At 37.9% G+C, this 18,320-nt stretch overlaps 3 protein-coding genes across 3 annotated transcripts; all 3 read right to left on the minus strand.

Moving 5' to 3' along the window:
* Positions 1-476: 476 nt before the first annotated feature.
* On the minus strand, positions 477-9,540 carry LOC109020301 (carboxypeptidase A6-like). The gene is made up of 11 exons (XM_035695384.1): positions 9,159-9,540; positions 8,508-8,565; positions 8,286-8,396; positions 7,853-7,990; positions 7,231-7,300; positions 7,087-7,142; positions 6,627-6,752; positions 1,639-1,778; positions 1,170-1,242; positions 1,007-1,081; positions 477-838 (listed from the first exon to the last, which is right to left on the minus strand). The coding sequence occupies exons 1-11, from the start codon at positions 9,314-9,316 to the stop codon at positions 521-523; spliced, it is 1,323 nt and encodes a 440-aa protein (XP_035551277.1). The 5' UTR covers positions 9,317-9,540; the 3' UTR covers positions 477-520.
* A 995-nt stretch (positions 9,541-10,535) lies between these two features.
* On the minus strand, positions 10,536-12,043 carry LOC109002912 (stemmadenine O-acetyltransferase-like). Its single transcript, XM_018980835.2, has one exon. It carries the CDS (start codon positions 12,033-12,035, stop codon positions 10,662-10,664), a length of 1,374 nt encoding a protein of 457 aa, XP_018836380.2. The 5' UTR covers positions 12,036-12,043; the 3' UTR covers positions 10,536-10,661.
* A 999-nt stretch (positions 12,044-13,042) lies between these two features.
* Positions 13,043-16,740, minus strand: LOC109002926 (probable acyl-activating enzyme 1, peroxisomal). Its single transcript, XM_018980852.2, has 2 exons — positions 16,439-16,740; positions 13,043-14,773 (listed from the first exon to the last, which is right to left on the minus strand). The coding sequence occupies exons 1-2, from the start codon at positions 16,655-16,657 to the stop codon at positions 13,301-13,303; spliced, it is 1,692 nt and encodes a 563-aa protein (XP_018836397.1). The 5' UTR covers positions 16,658-16,740; the 3' UTR covers positions 13,043-13,300.
* Between the last annotated feature and the right edge of the window lie 1,580 nt (positions 16,741-18,320).

The raw sequence follows: 18,320 nt of genomic DNA on the forward strand, positions 1-18,320 counted from the left end.
AAATTAAATAAAATATTATTAAAATATTATTTTAGAATTTAAAAAAATTGAATTGCTTATTATATTTTATGTGAAAATTTATGAAAATTATAATGATAATATAAGATGATATGAGATAAATTGAAAGTATTTCTCAATCCAAACCGGAATCCATTGAGCTAAATGCGCCCAATGTCACTTCAAAAATTTTTTTTTTTTTAATAATTGTGACCATTGTTTCTAACAAGAGAATAGAACTGTGTCAATGCAATAATTTGATAATAATCCTAATTATTTAAAAAAAAAAAAAAAAATTCTTCATGTCAAGTGAAATCAAGAGTACTCATTTAATACAAAATGTGGAATAAAATAGGAATGAAAATTCTCAATTTCAAGTGAACCGCATGACAGAGAGGATACTTATCTTTTTAAATGAGGTGCCCTACAAACTAAGCAATTATGGTAAAAAGAATATTTGTATTGTCTATAGACTGCACTAACATACAACAATCTCTGCTTGCCTTTCACCAACGTAAAAATGTCAGAGGGGAATGGCAGAAATAACTGGTCTATTGTACTTGCTTTTGGAAATTCTGGAACAGAACATGAACAATAACAATACCGAGGATAACAAGAAGAGCCTGAAATACGTTCTAATCTCTTGCATTCCAAGCTCGAGCACTTCCATCTTCTTCCCATATCTGCTGCTCCTCTCCATCAAGTAACCATCAAGATAGTCATCAATGGAAACCCACTTGTCCAAAGTGGACACAGGCTCCTTTGAATGGACTTCACCAAGTTGGTGTGGACCCAAATTGAAAATTGTGAAAAAAGCAGCAGACCAGTCGTTGAGAACTCTCTGAAGCCCAGAAAGAAGACATAGTTAGAGAAGTATGAACCTATTAATCTCATTCTTAATTAAATCATAATTCTGTTCAAGAAACGTGAAAAATAACACGGGGGAAAAGGAAGAAGTTGGATAATCAAAAGCAACGAAAAGGACATGGATCAATCCATACTAACATACATTGAAAGTAGAGAGGTCAGTGGGATTGAACATTTTGAAGCAGTCTTTAGATGAGGCTTCTCGATCTCCATATATCTGTCGGGCAATGCAAAATGATAAAGAAGTGAATTGAGTTTTAAATTGTAGCAAGCAATTACAGTATGAGAGTTCTGGTTTCACAAACCTCAAATGTAAAAGCCATGGGCACCTTTACAACGTCATACATGAAATCTGTTGCTGTCCCATGTGCCAAATACCTAAAATTAAAGAGAAGTTCAAACTCGTGGAAAGACGTTATAAATTTAGACATGATGAATACGGGCACTCTCACGTACAAGTGCCAGTACCTAAATTTAAGCAAACGATAAAAAATCCCAGTGGAATGTTAAAATCTGTCCTCCCAACTGGCTCCTCTAGACTTGCTGAATATTGGCACTATAGTGCGTAAAGACCACGCATTCTACATTTGATATAAGGATAGAAGATAAATTGTTTCTGCCATCCTTATAGCCAGATTCTTGATTTACTCTATATATAATGTCATTGTGTTAGACAGCTTTGAGGTGATTTTGATATACATGGGCATCTATTCTCCTCTAACTGATGGAATGTTTTCACGATAATCATTGCTTTTAACTACAGGTAATACTAACCCAACAGAGCCTCCTCCAGATCCAATCATGCAACGCTTTTGGCAATGAAGATAGTTCAACTCTTCAAGTAACAACTTCATCTGGTGTGATGGAGGTCCATCAGGAGTAGTGTTTTTATGGTCATATGGCATAAAGAGAGCCTGCACAAAAAGCAACTTAGGCAGTCAGCCAGTGCAGAGTATATTACGAACAGAACAAAAAGGTAACTGAAAAGGAAAAAGAAAACAGTTACATTATACTCGAGCATTTCATATCAATTTATAGAAACTCGGGAGTGTTATGAGTTCCCCTATAAGAAGCATTGACAATTTACATTCCTTCTGATTCAATAAAACAACCACACCAACACAAGGGCACAAATGCTGAAAAACTCCTTCATCTAAGTAATCGTTTCTTTTAAACACCCAAGGATTGACTTATTTCTGCACTATCACATAAACGCGACATCTATCCTATGTAAAGATAATTAGTTTTCATCTTTCCTAAATCAATTTTTAACACATTGTGAAACATGCCATACCTGAAAGGAGCATTAGGAAATCCAAGCCACTCCTTTCTGGATCAACACTGAACATTATTTTTTAAAAATTGACACTGAACATTAATTTAAGGCTAATAAGTTTCGAAACATTGATATGGGATGAAAGAGAAGATCATAAGGGTATTTTTTGCGTATACTTTTCCTGGACAATGATTTTCTCTAGAAAGATAAAAAAGGTGTGATAGACTTTGGGTAGGAGTGTCATAAAGATGAGCAGGGACAAGTCAAGCACTTAATCATTGTTTTGAATCCAGGTTCACAAACTTAGATCAAGCCAGAATCAATATTGCTATCAGCCCAATCACAACTAGCCGTATTTTTTGACAGGTCACAACCATTTGAATATCGCTCATGTACATTTGACAAAGCACAAGCCAGTTAAAAAGCATATAAAAGCACGTCTATCATCATAACCAAGCCGATTTCAATCTCAACCAGCTCTTACATGAAATGGCTCCTGATTCACAAAATAACAACCAGCTCTTTGCCCTTGGACATGAAGCCAGTATCTTAGCACACACAATATGGCTTGACAGGATAGTAAATGAAGGCCAAAGAAATCATTTCTCTAGCAAGCTCGTGTAGTTTATGAGCCACTAAAGAAAACATAAAACATAATCTTTAAGAGCTCTTTTGCTTTGCATTGAAGCTGTATTGGGATTGAGAATCAACTTAACCAAGTCTGAAATAGTTCCGGTGGGCTCAGTGTCAAATATTTCTGATCTGGCTAATATTTTGGGGTGTAAAATATCGTCGCTGCCTTTGACGAATCTTGGTCTGCCCCTGGGTGCCTCTCATAAAGCTGTCTCGATTTGGGAAGGAGTGATTGAGAAGATTGAGAGGAGATTAGCCAGCTGGAAAAAATTCTATTTGTCTAAAGGGGGAAGATCACTTTAAACAAGAGTACGCTGAGCAATCTTCCAACATATTTCCTTTCTCCCTTCCCTTTACCGGCTGTGGTTTCTTTGAAAATTGAAAAGATCTATAGGAATTTCTTGTGGGGAGGTAAAGGGGAGGAAAAGATATTTCATTTGATGAGTTGGGTTGGGTGTGCGTAACTTGAGGCTTTTTAATAAAGCTCTTTGTGGGAAATGGTTATGGAGATACCATTTTGAAAGAGATGCTTTATGGCAACAAGTGATAGAAGCCAAATACGAGGATATGTGGGTAGTTGGTGTTCAAATGAAGTAAAAGGAGCTTATGGGATGGGATTATGGAAGTCTATTCGTATGGGCTGGGGGGAGTTTGTTAAACATGTCAAATACAAGGTGGGGTATGGTTCAAGAATTCTTTTTTGGCATGATTATTGGTGTGGAGAGTTAACTCTCAAGAATAAATTTCCTTCCTATTTCAGATTGCAAGGCTTCAAGATGCATCTGTGGCTGATTCCCTCTCTTTTCTGAATAATAGCATACAGTGGCGCGTTGACTTTGTGAGAAATGTAAATGATTGGGAAGTCACGGTAATTTCAGATTTTCTCAGCAAATTATACGAGCTGAAGATTGTACAAGGAAGTGTAGACAGTTTGTCGTGGATTCATGATCGAAATTCCAGATTCTCAGTCCATTCCTACTACCATGTATTAACCTGCCAAGGTGTATGCGATTTCCCCTGGAAAAGTATTTGGAAAGTTAAAGTGCCGAATAAGGTAGCTTTCTTCTGCTGGCTTGTGTCTCATGATAAAATTATGACTATGGTAGTCTGAAAGCCGGGAACACTGGGATCATGTGCAAACTCGATATGGAAAAGGCATATGACCATGTCAACTAGGATTTCCTGATTCATTTGCTCAGGAGGTGTGGTTTTGGGGAGCGATGGAGGGAGTGGATCCATTGGTGTATAGCTACGTCAAAGTTCACTGTGTTGGTAAATGGATGTTCAGTGGGTTTTTTTCATAGCTCACGTGGTTTGAGACAAGGGGATCCATTGTCACCCTTCTTGTTTGTCATAGTTATGGAGGCCCTAAGTAGGATGCTCTTGGCTATGGTTGAAAATGGCTTTCTAAATAGAGTCACGATTGGAACCCCGGATAAGGGAACTATTAATATTTCTTATTTACTGTTTACAGATGACACACTTATCATGTGTGAAGCAAAGCAAAACCAGATGCAAGTTCTGAAGGCCTAACTCTTTTGCTTTGAGGCAGTTTCTGGTTTGAAGGTGAACTGGGAGAAATTAGAATTGGTGCCAATAGGGGAAGTTTCTAACATACGCCAGTTGGCTCGAACATTGGGGGTGCAAGATAACCTTCTTTCCTATGACTTGTTTGGGACTTCCGTTGGGGAGTGCATCGAGGGCGCCTTCGGTCTGGGATACAGTGATTGAGAAAATAGAGCGGAGATTGGCGGGGTGGAAAAGAATGTACTAAGGATTACCTTAATAAAGAGTACACTTTCAAACCTACCTACTTATTTTTCATCTCTTTTCCCAATACCAACTAGTGTGGCGAACCGTATTGAGAAGCTCCAACGTGATTTATTGTTTTGGGGGGGGGGGGGGGGGACATGGGGAGGAGTTCAAGTTTCACCTGGTAAAGTGGGAGCAGGTTTGTCGTCCTATCTTTGGTGGAGGTTTGGAGGTTAGAAATCTAAGGGTATTCAATCGAGCGTTATTAGGCAAGTGGCTGTGGAGATTTGCCAGGGAACCAGACGATCTATGGAAATTGGTGATTGAGAAGAAATATGGTGGTTTATGGGGGGATTGGTGTACTAGAGAAGTAAGGGGGGCTTATGGAGTTGGTTTGTGGAAATACATAAGAAGAGGATGGAGGGTGTTTAGTCGTTATGTTAAGCTTCAGTTGGGTGTGGGCTCGAGGATCAAATTCTGGAGAGACGTTTGGTGTGGCAACAGGGCTCTACAAGATTTTGTATCCTTCTCTTTTCCAGATTGCAAGTGCTAAGGATGGTTCAGTGGCGGAAGTTATGGAGATATCGGGGGGACAGATCCTTTGGAACATTAATTTAGTTAGGGCGGCACAGGATTGGGAAATCAACACCCTTGAAGATTTCTATGGCCTCATATATTCTATGAGACAAAATAGGTGGCAAGAGGATGTTATCTGGTGGACTCTAGTAGACAAAGGTACTTTTTCCGTTCGTTCTTTCTATAAGGCCCTTTCTCAAGAGTCTAATACTCAATTCCCTTGGAGAAAGATCTGGAGACACAAGGCACCTCCTAAAGCTTCCTTCTTTATATGGACTACTTATTTGGGTAAAATACTCACCACTGATAACTTGAGGAAAAAGAAGATTATTATTGCAGACTGGTGTTGCATGTGTAGAGAAGGGGGAGAGTCGGTAGAGCATCTCCTCTTGCATTGTGATACAGCAAGGATTCTCTGGAATGAGGTATTCGCTCAACTGGATATGGCCTGGGTTATGCCAAAGACCGTGGAGGCAGCTATGGCTAGTTGGTCAAACATAAGAGGTAGGCAACCAATTAAAGCAATTTGGAATATGATCCCTCTTTGCATTATGTGGTGACTATGGCAATAGCGCAATGAACGGACTTTCGAAGACCAGGAAAGATCGTCGGAGGAGCTTGAAGTTTTATTTTTTAGAACTCTTTGTAGTTGGGCTATTGCTGTGGATTTTAATGGCATGACCTTCATGATTTTCTTGCCTCTAATGTGCCTACCTAGTTAGGGCGTTAGAGTTGTGTACTGGCTTTGCCTTTCTTTGATCAATATAATTTATTTATTTATCAAAAAAAAAAAAAATTCTGACTATAGAAAATCTAAGGATGCGTGGGATTTGTATTGTTGATTGGTGTTACATGTGCAAGAAAGATGGCAAATTGGTTAATCACTTGTTTCTCCATTGTGAGGTGGCTAAAAGTTTGTGGAATGTCACTTTTGGAAGGCTGGGTATTTCTTGGGTGATGCCAAAGCAGGTTGTTAATTAACTTGCTGGCTGGAAGTATGCTGGACGGAGTCTATCTATTACAGCAATTTGAAAAATGATCCCTTCGTGTTTGATGTGGTGTCTTGGCTAGAAAGGAACAGGAGATGTTTTGAAGACAAAGAACGATCGATGGAAGAATTTAGGGAATTTTTCTTTAAAACTCTATGTCTATGGGTTAAGGCCATTGTAATGAACGGTGATAAATTGTTGGAGTTTTTCTAGTTTTTTCTTTCCTTTTAGTTGCTGTATGCAGGTATTTTCTCTTGTATACTCCCTGTGTACTTGGGCTATCCCTATTTATGGTAATAAATCTCTTATTAATTATCAAAAAAATAATAATCTTTTTTTCCTTGAAAGGTGGTGCAGCTCAATGAAATGACAAAATTAACAGGAAAATTCAGACATGAATAGTTTCTAATTCATTCGAGTGCAAGATCCTGGACTTTTAACATAATAGGCTCAGGTAGACTGATGATATTAATAAGACCTTTCAAGGCAAATGACATGGGCAGTCAACAACAGATAATACTAACAGTACAACTTACCTCCATTCCAGAGTGTACATTAATCCATACATGTGGGTCAAAAGATAAGGCAAGTTTCCTCATAATTTGAGTTTCAGGCTCGCTAAAGGGAGCAGTTCCAGGATTTTCCTCGTATGGATCATAATCCTGAAATTGGAGAACAGCAAAAACATGAAAGACTATCACAGAATAGCAAAACATAGAATTGGACAGTTGAATACTCGGGTGCTACACGCAAGTGCAAACACACACACACACACAGGATGCAGATGCAGACATGATTAAACCTAAAGCCTCCTCGAACAGTGTAAAGTGTTCCGTAATCAATTTTGAACAGGGAAAACACCTCAGCATAATTACCAAATTAATGCATCATTACCGACAAGTTCAAAAGATATATGCATACATACAACACAATAAGGGGTACCCAGCATAATTTACACCGCAGGATTCAAGGGTAAAAGTGGTAGGAATGATAAACCTTTTCCTTTTTGCCCCAATCTACACTCCAATTTCGGTTGAGATCAACTCCTCTCCCTGCAACAAAAAATGCAAATTTAAGCATGTCAATGCCATCCCAAGTGGTCATCTAACTCTTGAATCAAGAAAAATTGAAGTGCATGACCATTTTTCCTCTCACAAAGATCTCCTGCTTCAACAAGCCTGCGGCCATTCAAATTTTCCATTGGCACCACCTGAGGTATCATAAGATATCAGTATCCCAAAATGTAAGTCCACGCAGCACTTCCCTTAAAATGGTAAAGAAAGTAGCATATATGATATATTAAATTTTTTCTATACTCACATAAGTCCTTTAATCACTACCAGCTCAGGGACATCCATCCTACTGAATACAATTTTAAGATATTCTGAAAACCTTAACCTAAAGTTCTCAATGGTCAACTAATTATCAATAAATTATTTAATGTTTGAGAATTAAGCACACAAACATAAGCCACATGTGAGGATATATTATTTGTGAGCATGTTACGTTGAGACTTATCTTTTGGTACTAGCATCACTTTCAAAAGAACAATCTATTGATGCTAGCGTTGAAAGCTATCCAGCTCACTCGGTGAGTTTGATTGCTACAAATTCACTTGGTCACCTTGTATTAGACTCTTGGTTCAAAGGGTAGTAACTTGCTCATGCATACAAATAAAATTCCAATGCATAAACAATTCGATTTACTCAGTAGAAGAAAAATGCAGCTACAGAAAACTGTTCCAGAAATTAATTAGAGTTACCTTTATGACAAGCTTGTCAAGGGTACTGTTCAGCGAAGCTGGATCCATGTTGGGTAGAAACTGCTCTTCACTTAAGATTGACAAAATCCGGTAAGCAAGTTCAGATGTAATGAGTTCCCTTCCATGCTGGCCAAAACTCTGGAAGACAATGAATTATCTGTCAAAAACACCAGAAATTACCAATCTGAGATAATCTATCCACTACATATTGAATAAAGATTTCCAAAGTACATCGTTTTGCTTCTTAGAGCGGTACTCTAACATTAAAACTGTGAAAATTAAGGCCTAACAAGCAACTGCTTAATTAAAATATTGTTAAAAGGCACTATAAGCGAGGGTCCTCTATTGTAAATACTGGGCTAGGCCTATTCTTTGAGTAATATATCTTTTTATTTATCAAAAAAAAAAAAAAAAAATTGCAAAGAAAACTTACAAGAAGGATCCGAAACATTGACCTGTCATCATATTCTCCCCCTCCCCTGCAATATGTAACCACCGAGATCTCTGCCCGATAGCCTTTATTTCTAGATTTAATTGTTTCCATCTGTTAAACACATTACCAATCATTTATTTTACCCATAAAAAAAACACATTACCAATCAGAAGCCAAAGATCAAGCATGATGTTTTATTCAGATGAATCATGGGCAACCTACAGTTAGTTTGCCAGGGTGACGATGGACCAAAGCCTTTATCTGCTCCATCAAATCGCCACTACAAAAGTCGAAAGAAAAAACATACAAAAGGAAAAATCATCATCATATTTGTATTATCTCAAACGTCAAGCTCACAAAAGATGGCCTTAGTCTACCGATAAACCGGATAAGAATGGGTAAGAAGGCCTTCAATTCCTAACCCACGAGGTATATTTTTTGTATTTTATGGAGACAAATACTCTAGTTAGGTCATCGGAATATATGTAAAATGAAAATTCCAAGAATTGAGGGTTTCAGCTCCTACAATTTCAAAACAATTAAACGGAACTTTCGAAATAACTGAGACACCGATTAAAATTTTATAAATTCAACACAAGAAAAGAGAGAGAGAGAGAGAGAGAGAGAGAGAGAGAGAGAGATCTTGATATGTAAAACCATGTTAGCTTTACTACACATTCCAGGATTCAAACAAAAATAAGAAATTTCATCGAATCCAGAACACATTCAACAAAGCCCGTTCTTTTGATCCAAGAAACGAAGAACGAAAACAGATAATTCCGGCGTATAGAACTTGTCCCAGTAGAGAGAGAGAGAGAGAGAGAGAGAGAGAGAGAGAGAGAGAGATTAAAACAGGGTTTCAAAAGGAATTACCTGAAATGGTAGAGATCGCGGTTGATGGGCATCGATGACGTCGGCGTGAGACTTTGGTTCCTATTGGCGACGACCAAGAAAACCGCATCTTGCAGGAAAGCAAAGAAGCAGAAGCTGATTGATAAAGAGGATGAGAAAGACAGAAGACGACGACCCATGCCAACGGAAACCGCAAAAGAATAAGAAGAGAAGGAAGCTTTCGTTGTGTTTTCATTTCATTTCTATTCCCACCAGTCTCTGGTATTTCTCATCCATGTTTGGAGCTGTAAAAAAACAAAAAACAAATAAAATTGAACAACTAGCAAGCAACGACTCTGGTTCCGGACGATGAAAAGTTGGAGAGAGAATGTGTGGATGAATCAGTTGACTAAAGACTTTCTCCACGTTCAACGGGAAACCAGGTTTTGAATTATTGGGTTTTTTTCTGTTTTATTTTTTCAATTTCCACATCATCGGACGGTGGAGCAACGCGTTCGATCTCATCGAGCATGTCGAGCCAATTTCTGAATTCTGAATGCGCTGCTCTGACGCATACCTCTTCCGCTTCTTAAATTAATTAAATTATTTTACTTATTATTCATATTCTACAATTTTGATGAGAACAAAAATTAAAATATTAAAAAAAATTATATATATTGTATAATATAAAGATGATGAATATAATTTTTTTTAATTAAATGTCTAATTCTCAAGATCATAATATTTTATTATGTTTCTAAATCTAACATTTACGATAGCCTACTCTATCAATACTGACCTAGTCGGTAGTAATTTTTTCTCTTTTGGTGGCTTCTCTCGTTTATCAATATTTAATGACTTAATACCACGTACATACATAATGTCAAGACATTTGAATCTAATCTATAAGTTACTCCCTCCGTGATTTGAACTAATGACTTAATATCTGATATAAATTATTAAAGATCTAATGATAAAAAAATTGTTAAATATTAATTTGAATAAATTTTTAACCTCCCTGATCATAACATGATGTGGGGGTCTGTTTTTAATTCAACCAAATGTACGATGAGTATGGTGTGTTCATCGTATCGTGTCGCGAAATCTATGAAATAAGAAGAAAACAAAAACGGATTACGAAAGGAAAAGAAACAACGACTTGGATCGATGAAATCTATATCATGTTTAATTAAAACTTAGCGACATCAAGATGTTTGGTTCTTAGATCTTACCATCAAATTGTAAAATTTGTTTGAAAAAATTACTTAATCATTCTTAGAGCTAAGATTGATGGTTTATTTATAGATAGGCTAAAATTTTTTTATCCACCCACTATTTTCTTTTAATTCTTTTTGACGATTCCACCCACTATTTCCTATTAATTAACTTTGCTTCTAATTTCTATTATAAGGGATAATATTTGATGATGAAGATTTATTAGATGATTTTAAAATATAGATGGCTTGGTATTCATGATCATTAATTTACCGAGATAAGGAAAAAAAAAAACATCATCATCATGTCAGCTAGAACTGTTCTCATGGATCAGCAACCGATCGAGTGATCAACCGCTAGAGGACTGGGATCTAAGGAAGCAAATGTCAGAAGCTCCGGATTAGATTCTAATCTTGCCATTTCTGGCTCATCTAAGGTCACCCATGCTTCTATACCATCTCCCAATCTTGTGTCAACCAAAATGATCAGATTCATGAACACTGTGCCACTTGAACCAATGCTGCTCACCCATATTGGCTTCCCCCACCCAAAATCAGCTTCATAGAATCCAAACTTACACCAACTGCTAAACCCAAAGTAGTCCGCTTCCTCTTGGGAGCCTAGCTTTCCAATACCTCTCAGAGTCTCACACATGATGGAATTCCTCTCTTCACCTTGCATTTTCTGAACAAAATCTCCATCAATTCTTGATATTGCACCCCGTAGCTCACCCACCAAGCCCTCCAAGCTTGCCTCATCTGTGTCCATGCAGCGAGCTGCAGCCGCTATCCAGAGGAGATTTCCCATAGTATGCTCAGACAATGGGGGTGTCATTCTCCTACGCAGATTCACTAAATGAGTCATCAGAGAAGGCTTTTGGGAACCATTGTTTTGCCTAGAGGCAGCCATGGCATGCTTCCATATGAAAGCTGAAACCACCTCCAAACGCGAGGGTTGTTTCACGTATGAGCTGGTTGCTTGTGCCTTAAGGGTGGCTGTAGCCGAGTCAGGAAACACAAATCTCCTTGTCACGCTCTTTCCTTTTCTGAACAAGGAACCCCACATAGCCATCGATGAATCTCTAAGCCATAGATCATCACTTGCGGGGAAGAGAGAACTCGAGTCAAAGTTGGGGAATACTGCTGCAATATTAGATTTAGATCCCCTGGCTGTTGTAGTCCATGCCTTGATAAAGGTGCTCAATGCAGCGCCATCTACGATCTTGTGCGAAATGCACAAACCAATGGCAATTCCACCGCACTTGAAGACGTTCGCTTGAATATTTGTCACGAAAGTTCCCGCAGCTGATTCTTTCAAAACGAGTTCGCATGGAAGGAACTTATGTATAAGCAGGAGGTCAGGTTGCCTGAGAAATTCAGAGACACAAAAGTTGAGATGGGCTTCCACAAAATAAGCCCCTTCATCATTGCATTCAATGTAGAGATCGTCTTTGATCTGTCCGGCCAGTGGATAGAAACGAGTTAAGGTCTCCGACAAAGATTTCTTCAGCAATTCTAACCTCTGGGGGATATTCATCATGTTATGGCTTGCACAGTGATCATCATGATTAGGATAGAAGAGGACGATTGGTGCATAGGGAACAGGAAGAAGCTGATCCAGAAGGGAAAGCTTAAAACTTCTGAGATGAGGTGGTGTTGGAAAAGATGGTTTGATGTGTTCCTCAGAGACAATTTCAACCTCCATTTTCTCTGTTTTTTTTTAGCTGTTTCAAGTTGATCAGGGCAATAGATCCCGGCCTAGTTCATTTATATGCGAGGGAGGCAAATGTGGGTACAAACCGTAATTAAAAGGACAGTACCGCTGGCGGAGATGGAAAGTCAACTTAAATCAAACCCAATTCCTTATAATTAGCCGATCCCTTATTTTAGTCTCCTAATCTGTACGTTTTGATACAGCTGCTTATATCTGTACATGAGTTGCAAAATAAAATAAAAACTTACTTAATAATCAAATATTTTACAACGAATTTTATAATTAATCTACGTACGTATATAATAATTTCTTCATTAAAAAATAATTTTTAATTTTATAAAACTAACTTCCATTGTAACATTTAAAGTTTTATATAAAAATAAGTTTACCATTTTCTATCCTTGTATAAGATTCTTCTTATTTAGCTTTTGAGGAAGCGAATCTTTAGCCCTAAGGCCAGGTGCATCTCCTACTTGAATTTGGCCCATTCTGTGGGAGTCCTTTTCCAACTACTCGTCACTCTTTTCCATTTTTTAAGCTAGCAAATTAAATTTGAAGTTAGACTTTTGTCACAATAGAGAAACTTGGATGTATTTAGCCGACCTAATAGCTAGAAACCCATTAAATTAGCTCGAACAATACAAACATATTTAGCCGACCTAATAGCTAAAAACCGATTAAAATATCACACCTATCTATGTATCTCTGACGCCATAGACATAGGAATTGGCTCCGGCACTAAACTAGCTCCTACTGCATGGATCGATTTGTTGCGACAAATGCCGCCTCCACAGTCTGTACAAATCGTCAATCATTATCAAGCTCATCACCTATCTAATAACTAGCAAAAGTAAACATAAAATAAAATTTAGAAAGAGAAAGCTCATCACATGCATGCAGGCGCGCAGTACGTAAGGGTATATAATTCAGTACTGCTTACCTCACTTAAGATGTGGACTATTAGTCCATTGGGTGGACCCTACATGAGCGGGATCACCTTTTAAGCACGAGTGCCGTATTAATACTTAAATCCTGCATGGCATGATCCTTTACAAATATCTTACAAAGACAATTTAAAACCAAAAAAGAAGAAGAAGAAGCTAATATTGAGAATTTGAAACTAGCAATATGCATATGCAATCAAGATTATTTATTTTTTCCATAGCAAGCGAATTTCGGTGTTGGAGACGTTACAAAGTGATGATAACTCCTTGGATAATGATGATGATTAACCATAGAAAGGAAACGGGTGCTTGTTACAGTTTGCTGAAACTCTTGTTTGTAAGGCTTCCCATGGCCTTCGCCTTTTCCCTTAAAACAAATTTCTGTGCCTTCCCAGTTGAAGTCTTTGGCAGATCCTCAAAAATAACAGTTCGAGGAGCCATATAATGGGGCAAGTGTTCTCTGCAAAACTTAATGATCTCCTCTGCACTGACACTGTACCCATCTTTCAACTTCACAAATGCACATGGTGTCTCCCCCCAGTAATCGTCGGGTCTTCCCACAACAGCTGCCTCAAGAACCGCTGGGTGACCAAAAATCACTGATTCCACCTCAATTGTGCTAATGTTTTCACCCCCAGATATTATGATGTCTTTAGACCGGTCTTTTAGTTCTATGTAGCCATCAGGGTGTTTCACCGCCAAGTCCCCACTCCGAAACCATCCGCCATTAAACGCATCCTGTGTTGCTTTCGAGTCCTTCAAATACCCATTCATCACAGTGTTGCCTCTGAACATAACCTCACCCATGGTTTTTGCATCAGGGGGTACACTCTTCATGGTGACAGGATCTTTAATGTCAATTTCCTCAAGGCCAAGATGGTGCAATCCCTGGCGGGCCTTGATCTTTGCCTGCGCCTCTCGAGGAAGGGAATTCCATTCTGGTTTCCAAGTGCAAACTGTCCCAGGACCATAAGTTTCTGTTAATCCATACGCGTGAGTCACATTAAATCCAAGTTCTTCCATCTTGAATAGCACGTGAGAGGGTGGTGGTGCACCACCTGTCATCACCGCTACCTTGCCTGGAAGTGGCCTGATCTCGCTAGCTGTTGCATTTATTACCATGTTCAGGACAGTGGGTGCACCACCAAAGTGGGTCACCTTGTGCCTAGAAATATTTTCGAAGATTCCTCTTGCAGTGACATTCCTTTGGCAGACGTTTGTGCCACCCTGAGCAGCAACAGCCCAAGTGAGGCACCACCCATTGCAGTGAAACATGGGGACGCACCATAAGTATACAGGCATTGAACCCATCTCATTGAGAAGTGCCGCTGCAAGTGAATTGAGATAGGCACCTCTGTGACTAAAAATCACACCTTTTGGGCTTGATGTGGTGCCTGAAGTGTAATTGAGAGAGATTGGATCCCATTCATCATTTGGCCGTCTGACCTCAAAATCGGGTCTTCCTGTTGCTAAAAAACCCTCATATTCCAGGTTTCTCGACCTGGAAATGGCATTGCTGGTGTTAGCAGATGGCGGATCAGACTCTGGAATTAAGACCAGAAGGGGCAGCTGGGTCCTTGTCTTGGATAGAATATCAATCGCTCCCTGAGCAATATGAAGAAACTGGTAGTCCACAAAAATGAGTTTGGCCTCTGAATGTCTAAGTAATGTTGATACCATTGCCGAATCATGTCGTACGTTTAGTGTACAAAGTACTGCACCAGCCATTGGGACACCAAAATGTAACTCATACATTGCAGGAATATTTGGGGCCATTGCAGCGACCTGCGCAAAGGCTTAAAAGTTCATTGGCAACACAAATGAAGATTAAGGATGTTGTGATACTGTGGGCTAAAACGATTAGGAGAGTGATCTCATGCTTCCAAGATAGAGAGATATACTTAATACTTCAATAGATTTGTATAGCTTAAGCACCATGAAAAGGTCTGATGTACGGGGAAAAGAAGTAAATAAGAAGTAAACTGAGCACGATTTTTTAAAAGAAATGATAAAGAAACCCAGGCCTTAAAATGCATTACATCTTGAAGCAGGAAGTGCTGGTTAAAACAAGACTTATTCCATGTGCCTCTTGGTCCGTCACACATTAGGATGTTTTTTTTGAAAGCTAAGGAATAAAGTTTTGTCTTTCTAATCACCCTTTATAGATATAAAATTTGAAATGCTCTTTACCTTGTCTGGAGCGAATTTAGATCTATCATTGGCATATTACCCTTTATAGATGTAAAGGTAGAAAAGAAGGGTAAATCATAGACAAACCAAGAAGGGAATTCTCCAACTCCCTCTAAATTGAATTTTCATTTAGCAATGTAGCAAATCCTGAAACTGAAGAATGAGTTAAAAGCAACGATTCCAACACGATTAAAGTTAATCAAATCATACCTAGTGATTAGGTTATTTGGAAGATGGGATTGTCTCATCTCATCTCATCTCATTCCTAAACATAACTCAAATATAAATATTTTTCAATTCAAATTTTTAACTTTTTCATTTAATCATTACCAAATCATTACAGTTTTTTCAAATTTAAAAAAAAAATTATATTCTAACAATATTTTTAACTTTATAATATTTTTATTTTAACTTTATCTCTCTAATTTCCCAAAACCCCATAAAACATCATAACTCAAACTATTTAACTACAATTCACAAATCATTTCACTTATATCCATGAATTTCTCACCTCTTCTCGTTTCCTAAGCATTAACTAAGGTTAAAAAAAGTAATCCAAAAAACCAAAAAGATAAGACATGCTTTTTTTCAGTAAATGGGAGCCAACTATAGATAGATCGGTACCCAAAAGATAGATTCGAATGGTTGCTAATGTTGCATTAATTTAATATTATTGTTGCTACTTGAAACTGGCTCAACAGATATAAAATAATGAAAACATAAATATAAAATAGAATAAAAAAAAAAGTAATCTATACCATCGACAAAAATGATAGGGGGCACAGAGCAACATCAGCAAAGGAAGAGTCAGGGCAGCTTTGTGACGAAAGATAAAATATAAAATTCTCATTACATCTTATTATTATATATTTTTTAAATTTTTTATATAAAATATAATAAATAATTTAATTTTTTTTAAATTCTAATTCATATTTTTTAAATCTTAAAATAATAATAATATTAAAATATAATATTTTAAACAAAATTGACGTAAGTAGGAGAACACCAGCGGCAGAATGTTCAAGGAAAACTTGAAAACCGGTATCAGGATAACTACATAGCCACATAATCCGGTGCAAACAAACAAACAAACACCGAATGATCGCAGAAACAAAAGATCGACCCAGAAATAACAACTTAAAAAATGACAGAGAGTAGTCAAATGGCACGTAATTAACGATAGAACTGAGAAATTGAAGGGAGAAAAAGAAAAAACAGAGAGAAACGATAGATTGATAGAAGTTTCTTTCAATACTTTACCACATCTCCCCTAGAAATTCCCAGCTGGGCTATAGCAGAAGCGAGTCTGGTGCACCGTTCAAGCGTCTCTCTCCAGGTGTACCGGACATCACCGTACACAACAGAAAGTCTGTCTCTGTAGACCATCGCAGAGCGCTCCAAGAAGCTGATTGGAGTGAGAGGGACGTAGTTCGCAGAGCACCGGATCGCACCCTCCATGGATTTCGACAGCGCCTTCATGCTGCAATGGGACACACCGACACGGCTTCTCGAGAGGATCGAATATGCAAAAGATTGACCAATTGATAATTTGATATCCACAAAACACATTTAGCATATTTCACAATATATATGTCTTAAAATAAGAGTATTTTAATAAAATAATATTAATTTTGTAAAATAAGAATAGTATTTTAATAAAATAATGTAATTTTTACAACTTAATTTATAAAAATAATATTTTTTTAAAATTGAGCTCTTGATTCAACAAAGGGTTTATTCTTCACCTTCCTCATTCACCTAGTAAGTACTTCCTCATGCTCTAGTTTATAGATTCTTCTTTTGTCTATTGGTTGTAGTGTCGGAATGGGGTTGACCTATTGACCTATCTTTTGCTTCAGTTATGATATATGAAACATCATGGATCTGAGTGGACTCCAAAAATTGAAGGCAGTAAGCCACATTGCCTATTTCCTGGACCACTTGAAATGGCCCATAGAATCGAGAGGAAAGCTTGAAGCTTTGGTTATGGCAAATGGAGGATTTTCGATATGGTTGAAGTTTCAACTAGACCCATTTCCCGATCTGGTAATGTTGCTCCTTTTTCCTCTTGTCAGCATATTTTTTCATACGTTCTTGAACCCTAACCAAGTTCCACAATTGCTCACGGTTACGCAAGGTAATCTCCACCACTTCGACTCTTGTTGTTCCAGAAGTATAGCTAACCAATCTAGGGGGTTTATACCCATATAAAGCCTCAAAGGGCAAGACTTTACTTGATGCATGTTGACTAGAATTGTAGCACTGGTGCTAGGACAATCCATTTTGACCGTTCCTTCAGCATGTCCCCTACATAGCTTCTAAGGTAGTTCTCCACCCATTTATTGACAATTTCTGTTTGACCATCTGTTTGAGGATGGTAAGCAGTGCTAAATGCTAGTTGAACCTCTTGTAACGAGAACAACTCCTTCCAAAACTTGTTGGTAAAAGTATGATACCTATCTGAGATAATCGAGCTGGGCATACTATGCAATTTGAAAATATGTTTTAAGAAAAGTTGTACCACCAATTGTGCGTCGAGTACCCACACGTTGTGAGCAAGGTGTTTTGATGGGAGGGGGATTTGTTACACGCAGACAAGAGAAGAACTAAACTGAGAAGATGAAGTATTGGGAAGGTGTCGGCCAGTTGAGATAACCCTAGAGCAGAAGTCTAAAAGAGCTTATACGTGATGAGCTCAGAGGAAAAACTACGAAGACTAAAGGCATCCAGGCTTGGGCCTACATTGGGGTGTGGCCCACTTTATCTTAGATCTTTATATTTTTTTTATTGTCTTAATTGTAACCCATAGTACTTGAGGGTATTTTTGTATTTCATTATCATAGTATAAATAGATGTAGCAGAAGGAAAAAATGAATCACCTGGAATTTCTATGTTGTATTGTTGTATAGAGGTGCTCTTCTCGAAGAGAGCTTTATTTCCTTACTAATATACATACGTCTCTCTTCCATTTGTGTTTTCCCTCTACATTTTCGTCCTTAGTTGTAACAATGTCGTTACCCGCAAAGAGTATCAAAATTAAAAGCTATTGTCTCCTTCTCTCTCTAGAAAAAAAAAACCCTATCCCTTCTCTCTAAACTCTCCCAGACTCAGATTTGACAAAGGGGGGTGGGAGCTTCGGCTC

This window comes from Juglans regia, chromosome 11, assembly GCF_001411555.2.
Source record: "Juglans regia cultivar Chandler chromosome 11, Walnut 2.0, whole genome shotgun sequence".
NCBI classification, from domain to species: Eukaryota; Viridiplantae; Streptophyta; class Magnoliopsida; order Fagales; family Juglandaceae; genus Juglans; species Juglans regia.